We start from the raw sequence: 27473 nt of genomic DNA on the forward strand, positions 1-27473 counted from the left end.
CTCTCCGCCCTAGTTTTCTCAATGGCACATTCAGGGAACCAATCATGCCGTGAGTATCGGCACAGCGAACCAATGAGGTGTGCAGGCACGCGTGATTGGTTAGCTGTGCAGCTGCTCACGGCGTGATTGGTTCCCTAAATGTGCCATTGAGAAAACTAGGGCGGAGAGTGAGACTCACTGAACGTGTGGGGCGGGCTGCAGCCTGCAGTGGGATGGATGTGTGAGTTCTCCTCCGAGTCCCTGCCTAACGGAAGTCTGTGAGTCCTCCTCCGAGTCCCTTCCCCTTGCTATGCAAAATATCGTGACCTCAGCTATATGAATATTGCCTACGGCCGCAGAGCGATAGTCGATATCATATCGACTATCGTTCAGCCCTAATTCATGTAGCATTTACTTTCTGAAATCCATCTGCTCTTAGCTCAGGCATGTAAGAGGGTGTGATTAGCAGAGAAAGCCCCTCCTCTCCAAATGCCCATGAATGGGATGTATGACATCATTTTGGCCTAGGCCAAAAACCAGGAAGCAACTGAAGAAATTAAAAAAAAAAAAATGGTAAAACAAGTAAATATAATATACTTTCCTATCTATTTACTAAGGCTAGCAGCATAAGGATTAAAAATAGTTAAGGTTTATTAAGAGAGTTTAGTTCCACTTTAAAATCTTTGTAATTTATGCAGATTGTTTTTGTAAAGGCACTAATATTTTGTGTAACTTTCCTTCTCAGAAATTCAGCTGTATTTTTCCGGACTATTCCTCTTCAGGTGCATTCACACTTTTAACGTCCAGCACATTTGTTTTAAATACAATTAGTAGAAATGCATGAAAGGTTATCACAGTGCATAACTAGCACAGTGCAATACATGTAAATACTGTATGTACACACATTTTCATGCATTTCCATTAAGTTCAATTGAAAAGGCAATTTCACCCATGAAGGAAAAGACATCTTTAGCCACACTTTGTTATGCTGTTTATTATTCAGTTTAAAAGCCTAAAGTCTGGTACACTCTACTAGTTATTTTTATTTCCTGTTCAACCTAGTAGGGCTGAACAAAAAAAAAAAAAAAAAGCTTACAGATCAGGAGGAGCCACTGTACTAACTATCGGATGTTGGTACAGCAATCTCCCCCTGACAGGGGGTTGCCTCTTTATGCTGTTTGGCCAGCTTCTGTTGGACCAGCTGCAGTACACACAGGCCAAATGTTGGCCGGTTGGCTACTGAACCGGCCAATGCTGCCCGTCATTCTGCCTGTGTGTACTAGGCTTTACTCAAACCAAATCTTTATTTTAGTTTTGGCTAGATTGGGTAAGAGGCTTTTATTAGTGTCCATGACTTAACTGGGGAGATTTTCATTCATTTCCTGAAATTAGGAAAAGAAAGGACAGGAAGTGGTTGTCACCTGGAGAGGAAGAAAACAGAATAGCTAGAATAGCATTAAATAGCATATTGTATATGGAGAAGTAGGTATGCAATGGATGTGAATATATTTTGCTGTGGAGGGCAGCTTAATATTTAGTCTCACCTTTTAAAATGAACAGGCCAGTAATGGACATCTGTCTCTCCACTGTTAAGTTGTAATAGCAGCAAAGCCTTACCTCTCAGAGATAACTGTATATTCTAGCGTTTAGTCATAATATCTTCCAGTAACAGCAGAAATGTCAGCTCAGTGTCAAGCTGTAAGGTCCCCATTGAGGGTTACCTGGCTGCTGCTTGAGCTCAGGGCTGATAACTGATGCGGTATCCAACCTCGGGGTATACATCGAAATAATAAAAAATCATACTATCTCAGAGAGGTAAGGCTGGTTCCTATTAAAAGTTAATTTTCCTCATATAAAACTGTGATGGATGGTGGCACAACCTCCATTTCTTTGTTGTTATCCCACAGTCACTTTTCATCATCTGTGGTATATTTCACCGATCATACTATTCATTTTACTTTTAACACATAAAACCATTGGTTCTTAGGTAACTATGTCAATTGTTTCTTCTTGGACCAAAGTATTCTCAGTTCCACCAGACTTGGAATGGTTAAAATTAATTGATCCATACAGTTTTGCAGAGTCTTTAGCAGCAAATGCTTTCCTCCTGTAGAGTTCACCTTTCCACATTGATATCATCAATAAAATGGACAACACAACTCCACCTAGAGTTAAAAGACAAAGTCCAGCAATTACACATCTATCCAAATGGGCTCCGATAATAGCATTCTTCTTCTCAATTTTTTCCATTTCCCTGGCTGGGATGGAACTTGGATCAGATCTGTTATCTCTGGGGACCAGGTATGAGATGATAACGAGCAAAATCCCAGTTATTAGGAAAGTCACTGCACTAATGAAGCCATAATCTACAGATTTTCCTGAAGCTTCTGAAGTTGCTTCATCATCAGACATAATGGAGGCTTCATTAATGCCATCTTGTTGGATTTCTCTATCCGAGACCTGGGGCTGGTGCCCATGGTCGTCCCTAAGAGTTGGATGGGTCACAAGTTCTATGTTGACATTTTCATCGACATACGTAAAAGAGGTTTCCAGTTCTTCCAAGCAGCAAACTTTCCTCCTCTCTTTGCTGTTGTCATCTTGAGTTAACTTAAGACCATGGCCTTCATCAGAGGTACTCAGTGATATAGACTCATACTGATCGGGTGACAAAGCAGAGGTAACACAATGGTTTTCATAACAAAAGGCTTTTGGGTCCTTGACATTATAGCCCCAGTCCACATTGTTGCATTCATCTAGTCTTTGTGGCTGCCTATTAATGTGATAAAGCTCCATGCATGCTATAGGGCTCCACTTTATTTCACAGAAAGTAATCCATGCTCATTGAAATCTAGTGAAAGAAAATGATAATATGTCAATTCCTGCTTTCTAACAACAATGGAAATTTAGTTAAGAAAAAAAAATGCCTGCACAAAAAAATGTCTTCCCCATGATTGTGTAACCTACTAAACGAGACTGAGAGACCATTTAATGGTTCAGGAAACCTTTAGGCCCCTTTCACACTTAGGTCCGTTTGTCCGTTTTTTATCCATCCGTTGACGGATGAAAAACGGACATCATTGCATCTCTATGTAAAAATGGATGACCAAGGATGATCATCCGTTAACATCTGGTTTCATCATCATGTCCGTTTTTTTTTGAACGGATGAATGTCCTGTTTTTTATCCGTCAAAAAAACGGACCGGACTAAAAACAGATGTAAACGGACAAACGGTGGAAAAACGGATGAAAAACGGATGAAAAATGGATGAAAAACGGATGAAAAAATTGTACATGTTGACGTGACTGAACTGATGAACTGAATGGACCGTATGTGTGAAAGAGGCCTTACAGGTGTTTTGAGTTAAATAACTGATTAGACTTTGACACCACGAGTCTACAATATTGAACCTTTTCACAATATTCTAATTTTCTAAGATACTGAAGTTTTGGGTTTTCACTGGCTGTAAGCCATAATCATCAAAATGAAAAGAAAGAAATGCTTGAAATGTATCATTCTGTGTGTAACAAATCTATATAACATATGAGTTTCACTTCTTGAATTGAATTACTGAAATAAATGACCTTTTTGATGATATTCTAATTTTATGAGATACACCTGTATATATATATATTTACACACGCACATGTGTGTTTGAGCTTTGAGGTGCACACCCTATTTCAATGGGCCGTGCACACCTATGGACATGACCCAAGGCTGCACCGAATAATTACCATTTCCATGCATAACATTTTTTGTAAATGAAAACAGTTTAATAACATCAAGAGTAAATAACAATTATGGTAACTTACATAACTAACATAATGGTATGCAACCGTTGATTTTTTTATATTTTTTTTAACTCATCAACAAGACATTTCTTCACACATGTCTGACAAAGAATCGTTCTGTAGCCTGTGACATGTTACACAGTTACAATGTTGCATTCTCATTACTGGACTGAGGAAAAGCTTCCTCCTGCCTGCAGCGGACTAATGACATCATCCTAGGCTAGGCAAAGTGTTTAAAAAAATATATACTAATGCTCTATATTGTGAGGAATTGAAGTTATACAGAAAGGTCACTTTCTCACCAGTTTCACCCTCTGCTAAAAGTAAAGAGGAGTATGCAAAATGAATGCAGGAATTATTCTTCAGGCTACAGATAAGGTCTTCCAATGATGCCTGGCTGTTATCCTTTGACCCAACCACCGTAATCTAAAATCCTTGATCAGGATGAGCAGTTGGAAGGAGCCTCTGCTCTTTGGTAGGCATTAGAGCCATCAGGCAGAACCTATTGTGTAAAAAACTGTCAAATCTTACAACCACTCTTTTTTAGCAGGTCACACAGGCACCCACTGATGATCACTTCAAGCCCCTCATTTTCATGATGACTATTAGTTTCTTTCACATGCAAGCTCAGTTTGTTTATCATTCATTCCAGGAATTGACAATTTTTATTTTTACTATAATTCACATTTGTACTGAAATGACCTGAGACAATGATTTTTCCTGTACTCTACAAAGTCCACTCCTTTGGCTACAGTCTACTAGTTTGTCAAGCAGGTCTCACTGTCACCACCAACCTTCCTGGTAGCTGTAGCACTACCTCTGTAGAAGATGCAGGCAAATGTTGAGTTCTCCTACCTTCTCCATTGATGATTAGCCCTGTAAATGGACCCACAGTACATTGACACACCAATAACTGAAGAATAGGCTTCATAAGAAACACATAAAATAAGCCCATGCAGAGAAGTTATGGTTAAACAGACTGAACAGCAGTAAAGGCAATAGTATGTTATAATGTTAATAGTGGTAGAATTCAGTAAAACAATGAAATGGGTAGTATTGGTCCCTTTCTTTAATCGACTATAAGGAGCACTACAAGTATGCACTAGGCCAGGGATATGCAACCGTGAAAATCAACCTGAACAACATGCGAGAAGTCAAAGATCGCCGGGCACAGTGTCGCCCATTGTCACCTTCCCACACCTGATTTAAACCTCCAATTGCCCTACTACTGTGTCACAGTCGTGTGCATTGCACAGCAATCATGGGTTTAAATCAGGGGGTGAGGAGGCATCATATCGCATCTTCACCACCTGTCACACACACTTTTCAGAGGAGCAGCAGTGTCTGCTGCACTTGTGAATGAGCCCTTAATTCCATTCAGCAGCGGCACCCTAAGGGCTTGTTCACACATAAAGTTGAGGGTTGTAAAAACCTGTGATTGAGTCACGATTTTACCACCCTCAATCCCTACCCCCTCTTTTAGCTTCTGAGGCAGCAGCCAAAGGTGCACACATGGCTCAACAAAAATATAACCCCCTAATGCTTCTGGTGGGTGCTACCGCCAGCCAGTCGCAACCCATTCAAGTAAATGGGGCCACTCTGCAAGCGCCCCTCAACTGCATGCTTCTGCGGGGTCCAAGGGGTTAAAGCAGGTGGTGAGAAAGAAGCACAGTGCTGCCTGCTTTAACAGGGCACTTGCAGAGTGGGTTCATTCACTTGAATGGGTTATGCTTGGCAGGTGCTATACTCACCAATCATGACAGGATGTATAACTCCTTCTGCGGATGCAACATGTGTACTACCCTGGCCACTGAAGCTAAAGGGGGTGTGGTTAAGGCGGGGGGTAAAAACACATTTTACCTATGGGGTTTTACCGCTCCCCCCCCCACCAAACTACAAATGTAAATGAATCCTTACTGTTTTGAGCCCTCTTTAAGGCTGCTTTCACACCGATGTGCTGCACAGTGCATATGTGACTTTTCCTGGGTTAGCTACGCTTTGCTATAGACTTTAATTATATCCTGCAGGTGTGCAGCACTTTCTGAAAGTGCACCAAACCCCCAGGATATATTAGACATCTACGACTAAAACCCAAACACCAAACCTGCAGCAAAGCTGCAGGTACACTGCACTGCACCTGCGGTGTGGGTAAACCGCAGCACATCAGTGTGAAAGCAGCCCTATACTATTATGCCCGGTGTATTGCTCCACACTGACCTGAAGATCTTTTCTTTCCTGCTGCTGGCACAATTCTGGAGACCGCTAGAAGGGATAAGAGGTGGAGTGCATTTGGTATCACTCCCCATGGGAAAGGGGCCAGCACTCCAGAGGAGGCATCGGCTTATGCGGCTCTTACTCCCTGCTACAGCTCCACCTATACAAGTAATCCCTCTGCATTCTGTATAATGCTCTCGGATGGTGAGTCAGCAAGCCCGGACCGCAATCTACCAGTCACCTGCCCATGATCTACGGGTTCATGACCCCCGCACTTGGCAAATGAGAGAGAAACAAATCTACTGACAACAGTAACAGCTGTCACAAAGGGGAATGCTGCTGAATTATAAGAGAATGCAAATAACAATGTGGCCTCTCTATAATAGCTAAGGTCATATCTAAGCACTGGCTGGTGGAATAATAAATGTGAAATCTGCTGGTGGTGGGGCCCTTTAACTTGGAATGGAAGTGCTCAACCTTCAAAGGAAGGCATTTGTAATCCAAGAGAGGGATAACACTGACAAAGTATCCTAGAGTTACTGAAGATGGAGTGATAAGGAGGCCTATACACTATATTTGTGTTTACACAAGCACTCATATATAACTGAGTACATCCATGCACAGCCATTTTTGTCAACGGAAGGTTGTAGGCAACACTTGGTCTTTCCAGATGGCAGAAATATGCCAGAATTTATATTGCATGTGCTCGGACAACCATGTGCTCAATCCACTCTATTTTAACTAGTGACGATTGTCATTGGGACAGAAAGTGGTGTGAAATCAAATATATTGGCTCTGGTAATGAATGAAACTACAAATTTTAAAATAACATAATTTATTATGAACATAGCATAAAATCTACCCCAAACAATGGGTATAATTGGCAACATTCATCACATAGCATAAAAAGGAGAAGATTCCTTTCTCGATATACAAATGCCATATGTTACATAGTCTCTTCCATATACACTGCTCAAAAAATGAAAGGAACACTTTTTAATTAGAGTACAGCATCAAGAAAATTAAACTCCTGGGATATTAATCGGGTCAGTTAAGTAGTGGAGGGAGTTGCTAATCAGTTTCAGCTGCTTTGGTTTTAATAAAATTAACAACATGTGCACTAGATGGGCAACAATGAGACAACCTCCAAAACAGGTGGTTTCACAGATGGAGGCCACTGAAATTGGTCAGTTTCACTACTGATAGCATAAGGCGATACCTGGACCCTATAGAGGTTGCACAGGCATCCAACTCCTCCAGAATGGCACACAAATACGTGCCATTGCCAGAAGGTTTGCTGTGTCTCCCAGAACAGTCTTAAGAGCATGGAAGAGATTCCAGGAGACAGGCAGTTACTCTAGGAGAGCTGTACGGGGCCGTAGAAGGTCCCTAACCTATGAGCAGGACCGGTTTCTGCTCTTTTGTGTAAGGAGGAACAGTATGAGCACTGCCAGAGCCCTACAAAATGACCTCCAGCAGACCACTATTGTGAATGTCTCTGTCCAAACAATCAGAAACAGACTTCATGAGGGTGGCCTGTGTTCACTGCCCAACACCATGGAGCTCGATTGGCAGTTGCAATTGAACACCTGAACTGGTAGATCTGCCATTGGCGCCCTGTGCTTTTCACAGATGAGAGCAGGTTCACCCTGAGCACATGTGACAGATGTGAAAGGGTCTGGAGAAGCCATGGAGAATGTTATGCTGTCTGTAACATCGTACAGCACGACCAGTTTGGTGGTGATCAGTAATGCCCTGGAGGCATAGCCATGGAGGGATGCACAAACCTCTACAGGCTAGACAATGGCACCCTGTCTGCCATTAGGAATCTGGATAAAATCCTTGGACCCATTGTCAAACCCTACACTGGTGCATTGGGTCCTGGGTTCCTCCTGGTGCACGACAATACCCGGACTTATGTGGTGAGAGTATGCATCCAGTTCCAAGAGAATGAAGAAATTAATACCATTAAATGGCCCCCACGCTCGCCTGACCTAAATCCAATAGAAAACCTCTGGGACATTATGTTTCGCTTCATCCAATGCCTCCAGGTTGCACCCCAGTCTGTTCAGGAGCTCAGTGATGCCCTGGTCCAGATCTGGGAGGAAATATCCCAGGACACTATCTGTCGTCACCTTAGGAGCATGCTGCCCAAACGTTGTCAGGCATGCATACAAGCACGTGGGGAGCATACAAACTACTGAGTACCATTTTGAGTTGCTGCAATGAGTTCAGCCCTCTGTAGGTTGATAATTTTCATTTCCATCAAACGATGTGGCATCCTTTAATTTCTAACACATCACCCAGTCCAGATCAGTATAGATATCCAGCATGATATTTTTCCCCATTGAGATCTGATGTGTTTTCAAAGTGTTCCTTCAATCTTTTTGAGCAGTGCAGAAATGTCACATGGTCAACATGTTTCGCGGTCTCAAACCGCTTCTTCAGGACTCCATCTTTACATATAACATTATTCTTGCAAGAGTTTGTAATACCGTATTTTCCGGCGTATAAGACGACTGGGCGTATAAGACGACCCCCCTAATTTTCAAGTTAAAACATAGGTTTTGGGCTATACTTGGCATATAAGACTACCCCCCTTCCAAAGCAAGGTAACACCATTGAAAAACATCAGATTTATCATAATATCTCCAAGGTACCCTAAGTATAAGTATTATCAGTAGATGTAATCTCAAAACACTGGCTGTGTGGGAATCCTGTACCGGTATACCGTAGCTTCGGCTACATACAGTATACTACGCTGAGCCAATCACAGTGAGCGATGTATTCTATTATTGAATGCAAAGCCTGCTCGGATTGGCAGAGTCAGAGAGGCGGGCTGATGTTACTTCACCAATCCAAGCAGGCTTTGCATTCAATAATAGAATACATCACTCTCCGTGATTGGCTCAGAGCGGTACACTGTATGTAGCCGAAGCTACGGTACATACGGTATACCGGTACAGGATTCCCACACAGCCAGCGTCTTGAGAGATTACATCCACCGGTAATACTTATACTTAGGTTACCTTGGAGATATTATACTCGGCGTATAAGACGACCTCCCATTTTTGGGGGATTTTTTTGAGGTTCAAAAGTAGTCTTATACGCCAGAAAATACAGTAATTGTAAAAATTAGAAAAAAAGATCATGAAATAACAATACAATAATACATAGGCAAGCATGTACACAGCATTCTTTATATTAAGAACCATATAACTAAATCCTGACCATCAGGAGAAGAAGGCAAAAGGACAAAACAAAGGGAGAGAAGAAAAAAAAAAAAGGACACAAAAGGGGTCCCTGGGAGGCTCAGGCCCCTACCTAAGGGAGAAATTTATTGGTTTATGGTATTTGGAGTCTGACAAAGCAGTCATGTTGAGATGTGTGGAATAGAGGTATGTACAGTAATTATAAGGAGAGATAGGTTGGATGACTTTCTGGTCAGTTTTTCTCAGATGATCTAGCAATAGTTATTTTACCTTTATTACATTTAGTTATAACATCTATTGGTAGTCCTCTTTGATATATACCATGAAGATGTTCCTCTTTCTGAGACATAGTATAATGTACCACTGTTCTGCCTGCCTGGAATTAAAGTTCACCTATATGTATGTGGAATTGGTTTGGAAAGCTTTGACTCCATTCATAATGGCGAGTTTGTCTTTTGATATTTGAGGGGTTAGTTGAGTTATTTTTTTGGGGTATTTCTCTTCTTTATCCCTTTCCTTTTCCCTCCCCCTCTCCATTTCTTTTTCTTTTTGGTTTGTTTGATTGAGGCATCTCTTGTAGCCAATATGGATAATTGTATTTGGCACCCTATGGATAAATGTGTACATCTAGCATAGGAAGTCATTAACTTGGCTGATTTATCTGGAAAGTGCCAAAGGATAGATCTAGAAAATACCTCCTAGGCTTTTGGTGACCATCTCTTTTTTAGGTGAGTGTTTCCTGTTTAGGATAGGTAATAGAAAAACGTTTTGATTTAAAGGACTTGATTCATACACTTATGTGCTATGTGTGAGGCTCCTCTGACCTGTGCCTATCCATTATATTGCATGTGTTTCCTTTGTGGAAGCTCTCAAAATTTAGAGTTAGGACAACAGACACTGGGTTGCCTTGACAGGGCTCTGTAGCTTACACTTGTATTTGCAAATGTGTGTAAACTAAACCCCTTATTTTAACGCATACTGTTAGACAGGGCAATTGGGTTGGTTTGCAGGCTGGTTGGTAAGTTGAGCGAGGAATTTCTTTGGTTTTGTTTTGCATGTGTAAGATATGGACATGTATTTATGTGGTAGCTTTCTCTTCCCCTTTGTTCTGTTCCTTATCAGCCTCCCCACGCCACGGAGGATGTGATGATCTCCTTACTCCATTTTTATTTATCAATCTGTGGCTTTTTTTTCCTCTCTTCCTTTGTTTTGTCCTTTTGCCTTCTCCTGATGGTCAGGATTGACTTATATGGTTCTTAATATAATGTATGCTGTGTACATGCTTGCCTGTGTACTATTGTATTGTTATTTCATGATCTCTTTTTCTAATTTTTAGAAATGACACAAACTCTTGCAAGAAATAGGACATATGCCAATATAGAGTCCTGAAGAAGCGGTTTGTGACTGCAAAACACGTTGACCATGTAACATGTGACATTTATATAAGGAAAAGACCATTTAATAAGTGACATTGGTATATGGAGAAAAGGAATCTTCTCTTTTTATGCTATGTGATGAATTTTGTCATTTATACCTGTTGTTTGGGAGATTTTATGCTATGTTCATAATAAATTATATTTATTTAGAATTTATATTTTTCATTCATTACCAGTGAGCCATCCTAGACCATCTGATTTTGTGTTTTTTCTTTGTTTCTCCCTTTGGGTTGATGACTCACGGAGTCACGGGTAAAATTTTGGGTCCCTTCCACAAACATTCTTGTACTAGATTTGAAATCAAATATGTTGCAGCTTTCACCAAAACAGGAAATGAGGAGAAATCTTTTGATGAGGATATCTCTTTTAGTGATAACTGTCTCCAGGACAGGAGGTGTTGGGAAATTTCCTCAACTAGACACAGACAGCCTAAAAAACAAATATGGGTTTTAACCCTTTCCCACTCTATTCAAACCAAAAAACAAAACAAATTGGCTTTAGATATACTTTAAACAGGTGAGTTGGGATGAATCTTAAACATATCCTTTAAAACAATCCTCAAGGAACCAAAAGAAACAGAAACCATGACAAATTTGTTTTAATATCAGGCATATGTTAACCTATGGGCGGCGCCACCCAATCGCTCCAGAGGCGCCAACTACTCACTCAATGGGGCCTAGTACACAGGGTTCAACCAGGTTCACTCACTGGCCTTGAGTAGCAAGCAGATCCCTCTCTAATTTATGCATCTGCCTGCCATCCGTATGCATGGTGTGCCAGTGACATAGGGCAAAATTACAAAGCCCACTCACCAAGCTCCTGGTCTCTCTTAACAAAAGCATGTCTTTCTGCCAGGGATACCATATATTTTAGGCCTAAAGGTTTCTCGTGGGTTCCAGGACAGCACCTCTCTATGCCTATCCACCATGGGGCCCCTAGCTAAACTAGATTTGTGACACTGTTGGATACAGTGGGATTCTTCTTCATCAAATGGGAGTTTCTAAGCGATGCACTGTCTAGCTTAGCCTAACAGGGTGCTTCCTGGTACTCAGCAGCAAGGTTAGTAGAATCCACTTCAGACACATGAAGCAGCCAGAGGCTCAGTCCAAGGGTATTTTATTATAACAGTCACAGTTCCAATAAATTGGTTAATATCTCCTCAGCCCTGCATCTCTCTTATAAGTATACTAAGTCTCCTGTGATAAAGTAGATCTTGTGCCCAGCTTCAGGGGAGGAAGTAGAAAAAATAAGTCTCAGTCCCTAGATAGTGCTCGCTCCCCTGGCCCCTCTTCTTCCCATAACCAGCAATTGCACTGAGCTAAGCTCCACCCAAGCTATTTAAGAGATTCTGTCAGGAAGGAAATAAAATCATCCTCCTTTCTGGGAGGATTTTAAAAAAACAATACAATGAAATGGTCTACAAAGTGGACCCTGTCTACAAGCTCACCACCTGCTTCAGGTCCTACAGGTAACCTATACATTACATAGGTTACCTGAGCTCATTCCCAGACCACATGCAGGGCTCACTAGACCTTGGTGCAAATCACAACCTCTCCTGGAGGACACTAGCAGTGCACCAACTGAAACGGTCTAAAGTTGCCCGTAAAAACGTATTTATATAAACAATTTCTAATTTATGTTTCAATTTATGGTACTGATTGTCCCTGACAGTAAGCCAAAATGCCAAAAATAGTTTTGAATGACAGTAAGAACATTATGCAGCAATGAGATCATGTTAAAGATGACATCATGCTATAGTAAGTGCACTGTCCTTTCCATCCTATCTGATTTTTATGTGTGATATTAATGGTTCTTTCTACCGTCTCGCTGAGTGCATTGAGCTCAGTATCAGTGCTATTGTGTAATGTCTCGTTCTATTTTTACCAGCGCTCAGAGATGTCAGGCAATATCACATCCATATGAATACCGAGCTATACGTCTCCATTTAAATCTTTCATTGGATCCTGCCTTGCCAATTAATTTTCTGCACAAACCCATTTTAACGAGTCTTGGCTCATCCTCAAGAATCATAAAAGTGCTATGTTTACCTCAAGCTAGATGTTCCTTGGCAGATTTAGGACAGTCTTGAGCTGTAATTAGATTAATAATTAAAAAAAGAGGAGAAGGAGCAGTCTGGACAGAGGATAATCTTGTAGGCTTACATGGGTAATTGTTGTAAGAAGAATACGTGGACAAATCGCCACATATGCCAGACATATGCAATCTCTATAAAGACTGAGACTAAAGAATGAACTGGTTAAATAGGCCAATCAAAGACTTTATTTTTTTTTTTTTTAATTTAAACTTTAGGGTCCTTTCACACGGCCGCTCCGTGTGTCCGCAAATCATCCAATCCGTTTGCGGATGATTTGCGGACATAATGTAAGTGAATGGCACTGCGGGTGTCAGCGGAATACCATCCACTGACACCCGATTTTCCTCCTGTCAGTTCTGTTCCGTTTTTACGAATGGAACAGAACCCTATTTTTCCTTCCGTGTAAAAAACGGAAAGGAAGGAAAATCGGATGTCAGCGGTGTCATCCGCTGACATCCGCAGTGCCATAGACATACATTATGTCCGCATATCATCCGCAAACGGATGGGATGATATGCGGGCACACGGAGCGGATGACAGAAATGTCATCCGCTCCGTGGAAAAAAAAAAAAAAAGTCCCGCAGCGGACCTTTCACACGGAGCGGCCGTGTGAAAGGAGCCTTATTTAATTTTTATCATATACCAACTGATGTTTACAAATACAACAAAAATAAGACTCAGTACTTATCACATAAAAAAAACCTCTGACCCTTCCCCCCTATACCCCTCTCCCCTCCCTCTCTATTCTTCCTATCCCACCTTCCGTTTTCCCCAACTCTTCATCTTCCAACTCTGATATCTCTGAATACTTCCTGGTTTGAAATCCATCTATTGTTTCCATATACTAGTAAATCCTTTTACCTGGCCTTCTTCTATGCTACTAAGATATTCCATTTTATTTATATTTCTATTATTTTGAACCATTCTTTTACTGTAGGTTTTTCCAGATCTAACTATTTTTTGGATATTATTTCCTTCGCTGCGTTGATTAAATATGGCACTATGGTTCTCTTATATTGCTTTTTAGTACTATTTGTATTATGAAATAAGCATACCCATGGGTCGTTTGGTATCTCTTCTCCAGTAATTTCCTTTATATAGCACTGTATATCCTGCCAAAACTCCTTTATTTTTGGGCAATCCCACCAAATATGGGCCATAGTGCCCTTCTGATAACAATCTCTCCAACACATGGGGGATTTACTATGTTTGAACTTTTGAGCCTTCAATGGTGTCTTATACCATCTTGCCAGACATTTATAATTCATTTCTAGTGTGCTTATGTCTTTCGCGTAACCATGTACAGCTCTCAACACTTTTCCCAGTTCATGTTCCTCCAGTCGTATTCCCAATTCTTCTTCCCATTTTCCAAAGAAAGGAGGCACTCCCAGCCCCACCATCTCCGTGAGTATTTTATAAATCCTAGATACTCCATGTCCACTGTTTTTTGTTAGTTACAAAACAGTTTTATTGGATTTAAATTCTCCTCTGATCTAATTGGCTGTGGTAGTGTAGAAACAAAGTATTTCAGCTGAAAGTACCTCCATTCATTTACTATCTTCAAATCCCTCCCCCCCGTGTTTTAATTTCTGCAATGCCCTTATTTCCCCCTTGTTTACTATATCTTTTAATTGCGGGTTCCCTATCCAATTCCCAAATAGTGCCTCTTTACCAGGTGGAAAAAAAGTGTCCCTGCCAGTGAAATTAGTGGTGAGTTGTATTCCCATTTTTCGTGTCTGTGAATGAAATCCCATACTTTAAAGACATTTCTTGTCAAATCATGTGTACCTACATCATGGGATCTGAATTTTTGTGGTATCCAAATATTTCTATTCAAATATGTTTTACTTAAAGTATTCTCAATCTTAACCCATCTCTTGCCGCTATTTGTGTTTGTTCATCCTTTCATTCGTGCTATTATTACTACATTATAATACCTTTTTATATCTCGTGTTGCGAGTCTCCAAACAAAGACTTTAGGCAATAATATTCAGAGATAGTAATCTAACGGTCAGGGCCAGATTAACGTAGGGGCTATTGGAGCTGCAGCTCCAGGCCCCTACCTTTTATATAGGCCCCGGGTTGGCCATATTCACTGTTACCGCTCTTCTGTCACTTGTAAACACAGAAGTCTGGCTTCTATGCTCGCTTCCCCAGGCAGCACCCTCACAACCTCCCCACACAGCGCGAAGGCCGGACAAGGAGGGACAGTTGCCGATGCATGGATGTGTTTATGGGCTTCAGAGACAGCATCCCATGTTGAATTAGGCATGCATGGCTGCACCCTTCCTCCTCTGGGTGCATGCCAAGGCACGGCCCTTAAGGCCCTTCAAAATCCTCAGCACCAAGCCCATGATGCTCTTAATCCGGCCCTGCTAAGGGTCCATCTAAAAGTGGAATGATTGAAGTATATTAATGAAAGTGAGTTTCGACTTTAGATTCCTCCTTGACACCACACCCTGTCCACAATCATTCAATAGATACCAATGCTAGTGTTGTTTAGGTTATTTCACTGGACTGTGCTTGTTTTTAACTTGTAAACCTGTATTTTGCCATGCAAGGCACAGCACCTGATTGAATTTCATGGCTGCCACTCCAGCAACAAATATCTGTCAGTGCTGTTACATGGAGAGCTCCCCTATACCTGAAATTCCCAGGTATTTCCAGCATGCCCTAAATACTGTATGGTTAGTATGCGTAGTTGGGAATGGAAGGCAGTCAAGTGAACTTGTTTTTTCCTGCATAGCAAAGCAAAAGTATTTTATAAGGATCAGTAAAACAAGAAGCAATTTTGTGTAACAGGTGATTCTAAAAGAGGGTTGTACATTTGGGTGCCAAAGGTTTTGTGTCTGCAGCAGTGGCTGTCAACTGCAAGGGGTCCCAACTGCAGCTCTTAAAGTGGAGTTACGCCCCCCCCCCCCCTCCAAAAATTAAAAGTCAGCAGCTACACATACTGTAGCTGCTGACTTTTTTAACCACTTTCCGACCACCCGCCGCCTATTTACTGGGGCAAGGTGGCTCTCCTGCGTGGGAAGCTAGGGGGCAAGCGCGTCTGCCGGCGGCGTGCTCATGAGCCTACTCGGCAATGGGGAAGCCGATGCACGCTGAGAGAGAAGAACGGTCAGCTGTTGTAAACACAGTTGACCATTTTTCTCCCTGGTCAGGGAGCCCATGTGATCCTTCTATATTGGATCACATGTCTCTATGGTCATTTCAGAAGCCACGCCCCCCACAGTTAGAATCACTCCCCTAGGCTCACATTTAACCACTTGATCACCCAGAGGGTTAACCCCTTCCCTGCCAGTGTCAGTATTACAGTAACAGTGCATATTTTTAGCACTGTAGTAATGTCACTGGTACATCCAAAAGTGTCAAAAATGTCAGTTAGGGGTTCGATCTGTCCGCCGCAATGTGGAAGTCCCGCAAAAAAAAAAATCGCAGATCGCCGTCATTACTAGTAAAAAAGAAAAAAACAATAAAAGTGACATAAATCTTTCCCGTAGTTGGTAGATGCAATAACAAACCAATCAAAATACGCTTATTGCGATTTTTATTTACCAATAATATGTAGCAGAAAACAAATTGGCCTAAAATGTTAAAAAATTTTGATTTTTACATTTTTTTGGGGGAATGTCATATAGCAGAATGTGAAAAATAATTTTTTTGTTTGTTTTCAGAATTGTCGCTATTTTTTTGTTTGTAGCGCAAAAAATAAAAATTGCACAGGTGATCAAATACCACCAAAAGAATGCTCTGTTTGTGGGAAAAAAAGGACGTAAATTTAACCTGGTCATTAAGAAGGCAAATCCTTCCGGTCTTAAAGTGGTTAAGGTCACCAAGGTAGCCACACATACTATACAGTATACTATACAGTATATGTAATGTTACAGGACACTGTCAGAGACTGCAGACTTATTAAATAAAATGGTCAGAGATTTTGTATGTGCCTGGAAACTGCTGGAGACTGGTGACATAATTCAGGAGGCATTCAGTGACTGTAGATATGCTACATGAAATTGGTACTACAGTCCCTACAATAAAAATCAGTGCTCACACTCCTGATAGGTGGGGTCCAAGGGCACAAAATAAGTACCATAGAGCCAAAAGCAATCATCAAACCAAAGCTCAGGCACCAGGGTCCTAAAAGCTCCACTGGCATGGGCAAATGTAGAGCACCTGTGCTACACAATGCTAAGCAAACCAGAATGTGTAAAGCCCCGTACACACGTACCGATCGTCGGCGAACGATCGGCCGTCTTTTGTCCCCGGGCTGTCGGTGTCTGTTGAAAAGTGCAAAGACAGCACAAGAATTTTGTCCGCCGACTACAGCCGACTGCAGAAGTGATGTCATGTAATGGTTAACTTTCCCTGTGTTTTTTCTTTTCTGAGCATGCCCAGTCTTGCAAATCTGCGGTCTGTCGGCCAAATTCTGTACTGACTGGCGAACAATCGGCCGCTCTGGTGTCGGCATACAAAAATTTTAATGCTTGCATGACAGATTCTTGTCGGCAGAATGTGCGCTGACGGCTGTCGGAGGCATCATACTAACAAGCGTACAATCGGCAGATCGTTCGTCGGCCGACGCTTGTCTGCCGACGATCGGTACGTGTGTACGGGCCTTTAGTGTCAGTTTATTAGTTTGGGCCCTGAGATTGATTCCTCTTAATAGCAGCCAGTGAGAACAGCAATGTTCAGCCTGTCAAGCCGCAGTGTTTAATTTGAATTAAATAAAAAGTTACTATGATTTATATAAAGCGGATGTTGACAGAAGTTCATAACAAAAAGTTCCAATGACTGAAGAAGCCAATAAGTCCAATGATTTGTTTTAGCAACAACAAGTTTATAGAGTGCATGTGAGTATTCCCCAGACAAGCAGTGGTGTAATGTTCTGCCTAGACTTTGTTGTTGTGAGGTTTAAGTGCTCCCAGTAAGTGGCTGATTGAGTGGTGTGATCTCCAGAGGTGTGCGGAGCAATGAGGGCATAAGGAGCATTGTTTGTAGAAAGAGCTGGATCAAACATAATGCTTGAACTTATTGGCTTCTGAGATCTACTGTATAGCCCAACAATTGGAACTTTTTCATATTAACTTTATCCATCATCTGCTTTTAAAAATGATATTATGATATTGTAGACTTTTATTAGTTGTTAATATCCGCTTGACGCAGACCGCCACTTCCTTTTCTTTCGTACCTGATTGTTAATATCTGTGAAACTAATGTTTTATTTATCTGCTATCCAATGTTAGGAAGGAATATTTATAGTACATTGGTGCAAAGGGTTTAGAAATTTGTATGCTCTCGTAAAAATGTATGACTACCTTTGCAGTGAAAAAAAAAAAAATACAAATTCCTGGTTTAAAATGCTGTTTCCCCAGCCCCCTCACAAACCAAGAGAATTAAATAGGATTTTTCATAGCTGGAGTTGTGTTTGCCGTAATTAACCCTATTTGCACTGTGTGGGCAGAATTCATTATCAGCTGTAAACTAGGTTTAACTGCTTGCTGACCGCCCCACGTAGATTTACTGCAGCAGGGTGGCTCAGCTGCGCATAATCACGTAGATCTAAGTGATTATGTGCACGCAGCATCATTGGCGCACGCGAACCGCCGGAGCCAGAATGCGGGAGGAGCGGGCTTGATCGCCACCAGCCTCCCGCGATCTTCGGGGAAACTGACAGAAGAGCCGCCTGCCTATGTAAACAAAGCAGGCGCCTCTCCTGTCACACAGGCACACTGAGATTGTGTGTCTCAGCTAAGCTGAAACACTGATCCTTGTGTGCCTTTCACAGAGCCCCCCGCACAGTTAGTAAGCACATTTAGGCTTACTACCGCCCCACGACCGCCCCACATAGATTTACTGCGGCAGTGCGGCTCGGCTGCGCATAATTACATAGATCAGGGGTGTCAAACTCAATTTTTTGAGTTTGACTAGCTCATTATGCCTTTGTCTTACAGGTTTTTTATTTTTTTCTAATTTTTTTGTGCAGGGTTTACTTCCTCTTTAAAGCGGCGTTCCGGCCTCGAAAACGACTTTGGGCCATCCGCTTGCTCTGTGTCACCTGTAAAAGAAATGGATAGTCCCGATTTTTTTTTTTCTTTACTTACCTTGTTATTGAAGAGAATATACTCACCTTTCTTACACTTCCTCCCTCTGTGGCCATCTCTTCCTGCTTGCATTGATTCCTGGGACCTCAACGTCATCGCTCCCGGGAATCAATGCGCCTGCACCGGCCCCGCTCGTCAGTTCCGGTGCCGGCACGTCATTCCCTGCTAAACAGTTCCTGGGCATGCCCAGAAGATTTGCAGGGATGCTGCGCCTGCACCGGAAGTGACGAGCAATGCCGGTGCAGTACATTGTGGGAACGAAGAGGACACGGAAGAGGATGCAGAAGAGGACGCGCTGGCTTCAGCTGCCCACACCTGAGATGGCAGCGCTGGAGAAGAAATTTTCAAGGTAAGTATTTCTTCTAAAAGGTAAGTGCGACCCGGGACAGTTTAGAGGCTATCCATTATGAAATGTACTAGCCCTGACTGTCCCGGGGGTATTTTTAGTGAAAAATAGTTTTCGAAGCCGGAACTCGGCTTTAAGGTTTGCTATGTGAATGGGAACGCATAACAAACATTTTTCACATTTGACTTCAAAAGTGGGAACACACTTTAAGCATGTTTTTTAAAATACATTTTATAGCCAGGCTATAGGCATCTGCTATGTCCCATTTTTTTTTCCATAACCTCCGTCCCCCCCCCCCCCCACCGCCACGAAGAGCAGCAGTGAACTGTCACAACTAAGTTCAGTACAGTAAAACAAACTGTCAGCATGAGTTATAGGCAGAGGAATACGAGATTGTTGCCGCTTTGTGAAAGCAGAGTATATCTGTCATATCCTATTCGTGTGTAGTCCGCAGTTGGACAGTACAAAGATGCAGTCACCAGAGCAGCTGATCTGTCACGTTTAGATGCTTTGCCAGTTAGCTGTGTGTGCCCAAGTACTAAATGTAAGTTACATAGCTTTACTGTCACTTCTTCTGAAGAACACACCACAGTAAAATGATGTATAGTTTCTCTGGGTCTGAGTTTTTTTTTGCTGGAGACCAAAGAGGTGACAACTTTAACGTTCTGATGGACAGAGGCTATGAAGAATAGTGCTTGGTTGTCTGAAAATACAAATACACTATATTACCAAAAGTATTGGGACGCCTGCCTTTACACACACATGAACTTTAATGGCATTCCAGTCTTAGCCCATAGGGTTCAATATGGAGTTGGCCTACCCTTTGCAGCTATAACAGCTTCAGCTCTTCTAGAAAGGCTGTCCACAAGGTTTAGAAGTGTGTCTATTGGAATGTTTTACTATTCTTTTAGAGGCGTATTTGTGAGGTCAGGAACTAATGTGGATGAGAAGGCCTGGTTCGCAGTCTCCCCTCTAATTCATCCCAAAGGTGTTCTATCGGGTTGAGGTCAGGACTTTCAGAGGGGATTATGATGTGGGGTTGTTTTTCAGGGGTTGGGCTTGGCCCCTTAGTTCCAGTGAAGGGAACTCTTAAGGCGTCAGCATACCAAGATATTTTGGATAATTTCATGTTCCCAACTTTGTGGGAACAGATTGGGGATGGCCCCTTCCTGTTCCAACATGACTACACACCAGTGCATAAAGCAAGGTCCATAAAGACATGGATGAGTGAATTTGGGGTGGAGGAACTTGACTGGTCTGCCCAAGGTACCTTGAATTAGGTCTATATAGGAGATGTATCAGTGACACATCCAAAGAAGTGCATGCCACTTTTTATTCTTTGTGCAACACTCATTGATAGTAAATGGTAAGTGGTAAATGTTCTTAATGGTACGTGCCAATTGTTTGCAAATTTTATTTTGTCGGAAAACAACCACTCTATGGGGTTGATTTCTTAAAACTGGAGCAAGGTCCATAAAGACATGGATGAGCGAGTTTTGGGTGGAGGAACTTGACAGAGTCCTGACCTCAACCCAATAGAACACCTTTGGAATGAATTAGAGTGGAGACTGCGAGCCAGGCCTTCATCCACATCAGTGCCTGACCTCACAAATGTGCTTCTGGAAGAATGGTCAAACTTTCCTATATACACACTCCTAAACCTTGTGGACAGCCTTCCCAGGAGAGTTGAAGCTGTTATAGCTGCAATGGGTGGGCTCACTCAGTATTGAACCCTACAGACTAAGACTGGATTGCCATTAAAGTTCATGTGTGTGTGTAAAGGCAGGTGTCCCAATACTTTTGGCAATAAAGTGTATATTTCTGTTTTTCACTGCACAGTTTAGGTCTATGATACAGATTTAATCTCCAGAGAAAACTACTACTTAACTACTACAATGTACTTGTGAGGGTTTGCTTGGTAATACTTTGTTCCTCCTGTATTGATTTTTGTAGTGACCTTGACCTCGGATCAGAATCCTGAACCTTAATTGCCTGCCCTAACCTCTGCCTGAACACCGACTACCAGTCTACCCTTTGACCTCAAGCGGCATTCAGCTTAAAACTCTGTTTGTGGGTTTGCTTCCTACTTTTAAGGTTTTGCTGCACTGGACATGACAGTCAAACTTGGCCAACCCAGGACCTGGCATTTTGTGGTGTTTTGCTTTGCCTCTTTTCTAGGAAGACTTGCCTGTTGTACAATCCCAGCCTTATCTTTGGTTTCCTGCACACTGTGTCACAGCCTTCTCCTTTCTACTTAAACCCCCCCCCCCCCCCCCATGCTTTATATTCCTTGGCCAAGTTTGGCTTCCACGTTCAGCATAGAAAAACCTTAAAAACGGGAGCAGACCGACAAAGGTGAAACAGCGCCTTACTGTGGACTGTCTGTGGATAGAAGATCAGACTCATAGTTGGTGCTCAGGTAGGAATGGAGACATGCAGAGAAGGTTCAGGATAAGGACCACAGGCCAACAGTGGTCCAGAAGACAAAATGGCAGGAAGAAGACTTTACCAAGGACTGTAATCAATAGCAAGCATAGGCAAGAAACAGAAAGCAGGAAGGAGTTTAAATTCAGAAAAGAGTACTGTGATTGGTTGTGGAGGAGACCAATGGGAAAGCTGGGATTTTACAAAATGCAGACAATAAACACCCTTTCAGACCCTCTTCTTAGAGGCAAGGCAAAGCACCAGCTTCAATACCATCCAACACTCTGGACATGCAATTCTGGGGTATTAGGTCAGCCAGCTGCTGCAAATGAAATGCACATTTACACAGCCAAATATGCTGATGTATCATTTTGTTTAACTTTTCTTCCTTAATTTTTTCCTTTTTGTGTACAGAATAAAGCAGCATTTTCTTTTGTTCAGATCCCCTTTCAAGCTCTATATACAGTTTGAGCATCTGTTAGGATTACTGAAAAGAAGAATCTACAGTACAGCGCCTTGCGAAAGTATTCGGCCCCCTTGAACTTTGCGACCTTTTGCCACATTTCAGGCTTCAAACATAAAGATATAAAACTGTCATTTTTTGTGAAGAATCAACAACAAGTGGGACACAATCATGAAGTGGAACGAAATGTATTGGATATTTAAAACTTTATTAACAAATAAAAAACTGAAAAATTGGGCGTGCATGCAAAATTATTCAGCCCCTTTACTTTCAGTGCAGCAAACTCTCCCCAGAAGTTCAGTGAGGATCTCTGAATGATCCAATGTTGACCTAAATGACTAATGATGATAAATAGAATCCACCTGCGTGTAATCAAGTCTCCGTATAAATGCACCTGCACTGTGATAGTCTCAGAGGTCCGTTTAAAGCGCAGAGAGCATCGTGAAGAACAAGGAACACACCAGGCAGGTCCGAGATACTGTTGTGGAGAAGTTTAAAGCCGGATTTGGATATAAAAGGATTTCCCAACCTTTAAACGTCCCAAGGAGCACTGTGCAAGCGATGATATTGAAATGGAAGGAGATTCAGGCCACTGCAAATCTAAGAAGACCTGGCCGTCCCTCTAAACTTTCAGCTCATACAAGAAGAAGACTGATCAGAGATGCAGCCAAGAGGCCCATGATCACTCTGGATGAACTGCAGAGATCTACAGCTGAGGTTGGAGACTCTGTCCATAGGACAACAATCAGTCGTATACTGCACAAATCTGGCCTTTATGAAAGAGTGGAAAGAAGAAAGACATTTCTTAAAGATATCCATAAAAAGTGTCGTTAAAAGTTTGCCACAAGCCACCTGGGAGACACACCAAACATGTGGAAGAAGGTGCTCTGGTCAGATGAAACCAAAATCGAACTTTTTGGCAACAATGCAAAACGTTATGTTTGGCATAAAAGCAACACAGCTCATCACCCTGAACACACCATCCCCACTGTCAAACATGGTGGTGGCAGCATCATGGTTTGGGCCTGCTTTTCTTCAGCAGGGACAGGGAAGATGGTTAAAATTGATGGGAAGATTGATGGAGCCAAATACAGGACAATTCTGGAAGAAAACCTGATGGAGTCTGCAAAAGACCTGAGACTGGAACGGAGATTTGTCTTCCAACAAGACAATGATCCAAAACATAAAAGCAAAATCTACAATGGAATGGTTCACAAATAAACATATCCAGGTGTTAGAATGGCCAAGTCAAAGTCCAGACCTGAATCCAATCGAGAATCTGTGGAAAGAACTGAAAACTGCTGTTCACAAACGCTCTCCATCCAACCTCACTGAGCTCAAGCTGTTTTGCAAGGAGGAATGGGCAAAAATTTCAGTCTCTCGATGTGCAAAACTGATAGAGACATACCCCAAGCGACTTACAGCTGTAATCGCAGCAAAAGGTGGCGCTACAAAGTATTAACTTAAGGGGGCTGAATAATTTTGCACACCCAAATTCTCAGTTTTTTATTTGTTAAAAAAGTTTGAAATATCCAATAAATTTCGTTCCACTTCATGATTGTGTCCCACTTGTTGTTGATTCTTCACAAAAAAATGACAGTTTTATATCTTTATGTTTGAAGCCTGAAATGTGGCAAAAGGTCGCAAAGTTCAAGGGGGGTGAATACTTTCGTAAGGCACTGTATATACCTTATTTTTCAACTGTTGTTCCTTCCCTAGTCTAAATCCTTCTTTTTTTTTTTTTCTTTCTTTCCATCCATCTTCCATCCCTATGTTGCTCCATACCCCTACTTACCCCTAGACCCACACAACCAAACTCATCTATGTGTACTGAGTGACTAATACATTTATGTGCCTCTTTTGCTTATTTAACCACTTCAATACAGGGCACTTTCACCCCCTTCCTGCCCAGGCCAATTTTCAGCTTTTAGCGCTGTTGCATTTTGAATGACAATTGCGCGGTCATGCAACACTGTACCTAAACCAAATTTATGTCATTTGTTTCCCACAAATAGAGCTGTCTTTTGGTGGTATTTGATCACTGCAAGGTTTTTTCTTTTTTGCTAAACAAATAAAAAAAGACAGAAAAGTTTGAAAAAAAAATACGTTTTTTTGTTTATGTTATACAATTTTGTAAATAGATACTTTTTTTCCTGCACTGATGAGCACTGATGAGGCCGCACTGACAGGCACTGATGAGGAGGCACTGATGGGGTGGCACTGATGGGTTGGCACTAATATGCGGCACTGATAGGCAGCACTGATGTGCACTGATATGTGGCACTGATAGGTAGCAATGATATGCAGCATTGGTGGGCACTGATAGGCAGCACTGCTGGGCACTGATAGGCGGTATTGATGGGCATTGATAGGTGGCACTGATAGGCAGCACTGATGGGCACTGATAGGTGGCACTGATGGGCACTGATCAGCACTGAAGGGCACTGATAGGCAGCATTGGTGGGCAATAATGGGCACTGGTGGGTGGCACTGATAGATGGCAATGATGGACACTGGTGGGCAGCACTGATGGGGAGGGCACTGGTGGGATCCCTAAACCCTGATTGCCATCCCTGGTGGCCATGGTGGGCATCCCTGGGGTCATGGGTGGGCATCCCTGGTGGTTCTAGTGGCACCCCCCAAGGGTCTGCACTGGTAATCAATGCTCTGATTACCAGTGCAGACCCCCCCTGTCAGGAGAGCCGCAGATCGGCTCTCCTCTACTCGTGCCTGTCAGGCACGAACTGAGGAAAGCTAAAAAAAAAAAACAATAAGGTGTGACCACCCTTTTCCTGCGCTTGGTATCCAAACCCCTCGACCACACTCCTCACGGGACTCACAACTGGCTTCTCAGATGGCTTAGGTCTTGCTGCCCATATCGGACTGGGGTAGTCCACCGGTACTAGAAGCAAAGAAAACAAAAAAGGGGCGCACCGACCTAGCGCATTATCCTCAATAAAAGGCTTTATTTATGTAACAGTAAAAAATTAAAAAATGGCTTCTCACAGACGTAGATAAAAGTAAATCATATCAAGCTAGATTGCTCAAATGTCCGGGTGTAGTCCATACAATCGTTCATAACCGATGAGATGACGGCTGACGCGTTTCGAGGCCTAGCCTCTTCCTCAGAGCCACTGTGTCATGGCTATCTCCTTGGTTTAAGTAGTGATGTACTGATCCAGTTCCTACCCCCAGGTGGGAGTGTCCCTTCCCCCGGGGGAGTGGCCAGAGCACCACAGCACTCCCTCTCATGACATCATTAGTGGTATACAGTGGCATAAATCGATCATGCAAATACAATACAATGCTAAAAATATGTATACGTGTAATTAAAACCATATGCATAAAAACAATACAGCTAAAACCCACCATGAGCAAATACCAAAGACTGATGGGACTGCTTGCCCAAGGAGCTTCTACAGTGTCTCTATGTGCACTGAGCAAGCAGTCCCATCAGTCTTTGGTATTTGCTCATGGTGGGTTTTAGTTGTATTGTTTTTATGCATATGGTTTTATTTACACGTATACACATTTTTAGCATTGTATTGTATTTGCATGATCGATTTATGCCACTGTATACCACTAATGATGTCATGAGAGGGAGTGCTGTGGTGCTCTGGCCACTCCCCCGGGGGAAGGGACACTCCCACCTGGGGGTAGGAACTGGATCAGTACATCACTACTTAAACCAAGGAGATAGCCATGACACAGTGGCTCTGAGGAAGAGGCTAGGCCTCGAAACGCGTCAACCGTCATCTCATCAGTTATGGACGATTGTATGGACTACACCCGGACATTTGAGCAATCTAGCTTGATATGATTTACTTTTATCTACGTCTGTGAGTAGCCATTTTTTATTGTTACATAAATAAAGCCTTTTATTGAGGATAATGCGCTAGGTCGGTGCGCCCTTTTTCACGAACTGAGGAAAGCCGATCAACGGCATTTCCTATTTACTATGTGACCAGCTGTGATTGGACACAGCTGGTCACATGGTAAAGAGCCTACGTCAGAGTGACACACCGCAGCACCGATCGCCGCTCTGCACGCCCCCCCGAGAGGCGCGCAGAGTGCATTAACCTGCCGCCGTCATATGACGTCCGGTCAGGATAATGCAACTACCTTCCCACCGTCATTTGCCTATAGGGCGGGTGGGGAGTGGTTAATAATGTCTACCTTAGGTGGTGTATGTAATTATGTCATCCCCCTGTTTTTTTTTTTTTAATATAACATCTTATTTGCTGTGATTTTTTACTTGTATAAACCCTTGAAAGGTTAAAGTGGAATTACACTGCATATGAACACTAGCTTTATTTTGCTGAGAAATCACTTTGAAAAACACCCCCTAGCATTTTTGGCCATAGCCAGCTTGAGCTTAAACAAGGGCAGATGAATCATGTAACATTCACTTCCTAGAATCCATCTGCCCTTAGCTCAGGCATGCAGGCATGAGGGTGTGCTTAGCTGAGAAAACCCCTCCTTCCCTCCAAAAGACTCCTGGGATGTATGACAAGTATGATATACTTTCCTATCTATTTACTAATGTTGACAACATACCCATTAAAACAAATGAGCTTATTACCAAGTTTAAAAAGATGAATTAAAAATAATTATAATAGATGCATTATTGAATGCAGCTGGCCATAGTACTTAAATCTGTCCAGAAATGATCCTCCAGTGATCCCCTGCCCAGCAGAAGTCAGACTGGAAGAGGGAAGGGCACCATTGTAAGTGATACAAACTCCGCTTTACACAGCACAGTGCTGCCAATGTACCTCTGGGAGCTTGCTGATAGCAGCAGACCAATGACCTCATCTATGTTCTGTTGTTGGACAAAGGCGAGGCTCACACCTATGCCTGTGGCTGTGGGTGCGGGAATCGCAGCGAAACACGCTGCTTCGAGAAAACGTGCAGGGCTGCCATTCATTCTAAATGGCACCCCCAAGCATATAAAAGGAACGGCAGGGAAATCGCATTTGAAAAAAGTGCAAGCAACTTTTTCTTTGGGAGAGGCAGGCACAGCAGCCCATTCAAATAAATATGCTGCCATGTCCGCCCAAACGCGGGCCGCAAGAATGCAGAGATGTGAGCCTAGGGAAAGACTTGGCCATGTTGATGTCTACGCTTTATTGCTAGAATGCAGTTTAATCTAAAGGAAGGCCACAGACCTAGTTCTGTTTTCTGTCGGGGGGTGCCTGAATCACAAGAGTGACCAAGCAGAATTACAAATCTTTTGGTAGGTAAAACAGTTGCATATTCAGTATGTAGTTCAAATGTGTCTTCATCTGCTTGATGGAAGCTTTGGTTTCAATAAACCCAGGAGCATTGTGCAAAGTGTATTAAGTCATATCAGTCATTCATAAATAATCTTCCATGAATCTGACTACAGTAGAATGCAACTAATAGACTGT

General features: G+C 42.4%; 1 protein-coding gene across 1 annotated transcript in view; it reads right to left on the reverse strand.

The window, feature by feature from the left end:
- Nucleotides 1-1221: 1221 nt before the first annotated feature.
- Nucleotides 1222-27473, reverse strand: part of TMEM74 (transmembrane protein 74) — a 140849-nt gene continuing 114597 nt past the window's right edge. The window contains exon 2 of the mRNA XM_082259777.1: nucleotides 1222-2827. Within this exon, the coding sequence (XP_082115903.1) occupies nucleotides 1963-2772 (810 nt within the window). The 5' untranslated portion in view covers nucleotides 2773-2827 and the 3' untranslated portion in view covers nucleotides 1222-1962. The remainder of the gene's footprint in view (nucleotides 2828-27473) is intronic.

The sequence above is a fragment of the Pelophylax lessonae genome, assembly GCF_965119305.1.
Source record: "Pelophylax lessonae genome assembly, chromosome: 5".
Classification (NCBI taxonomy): Eukaryota; Metazoa; Chordata; class Amphibia; order Anura; family Ranidae; genus Pelophylax; species Pelophylax lessonae.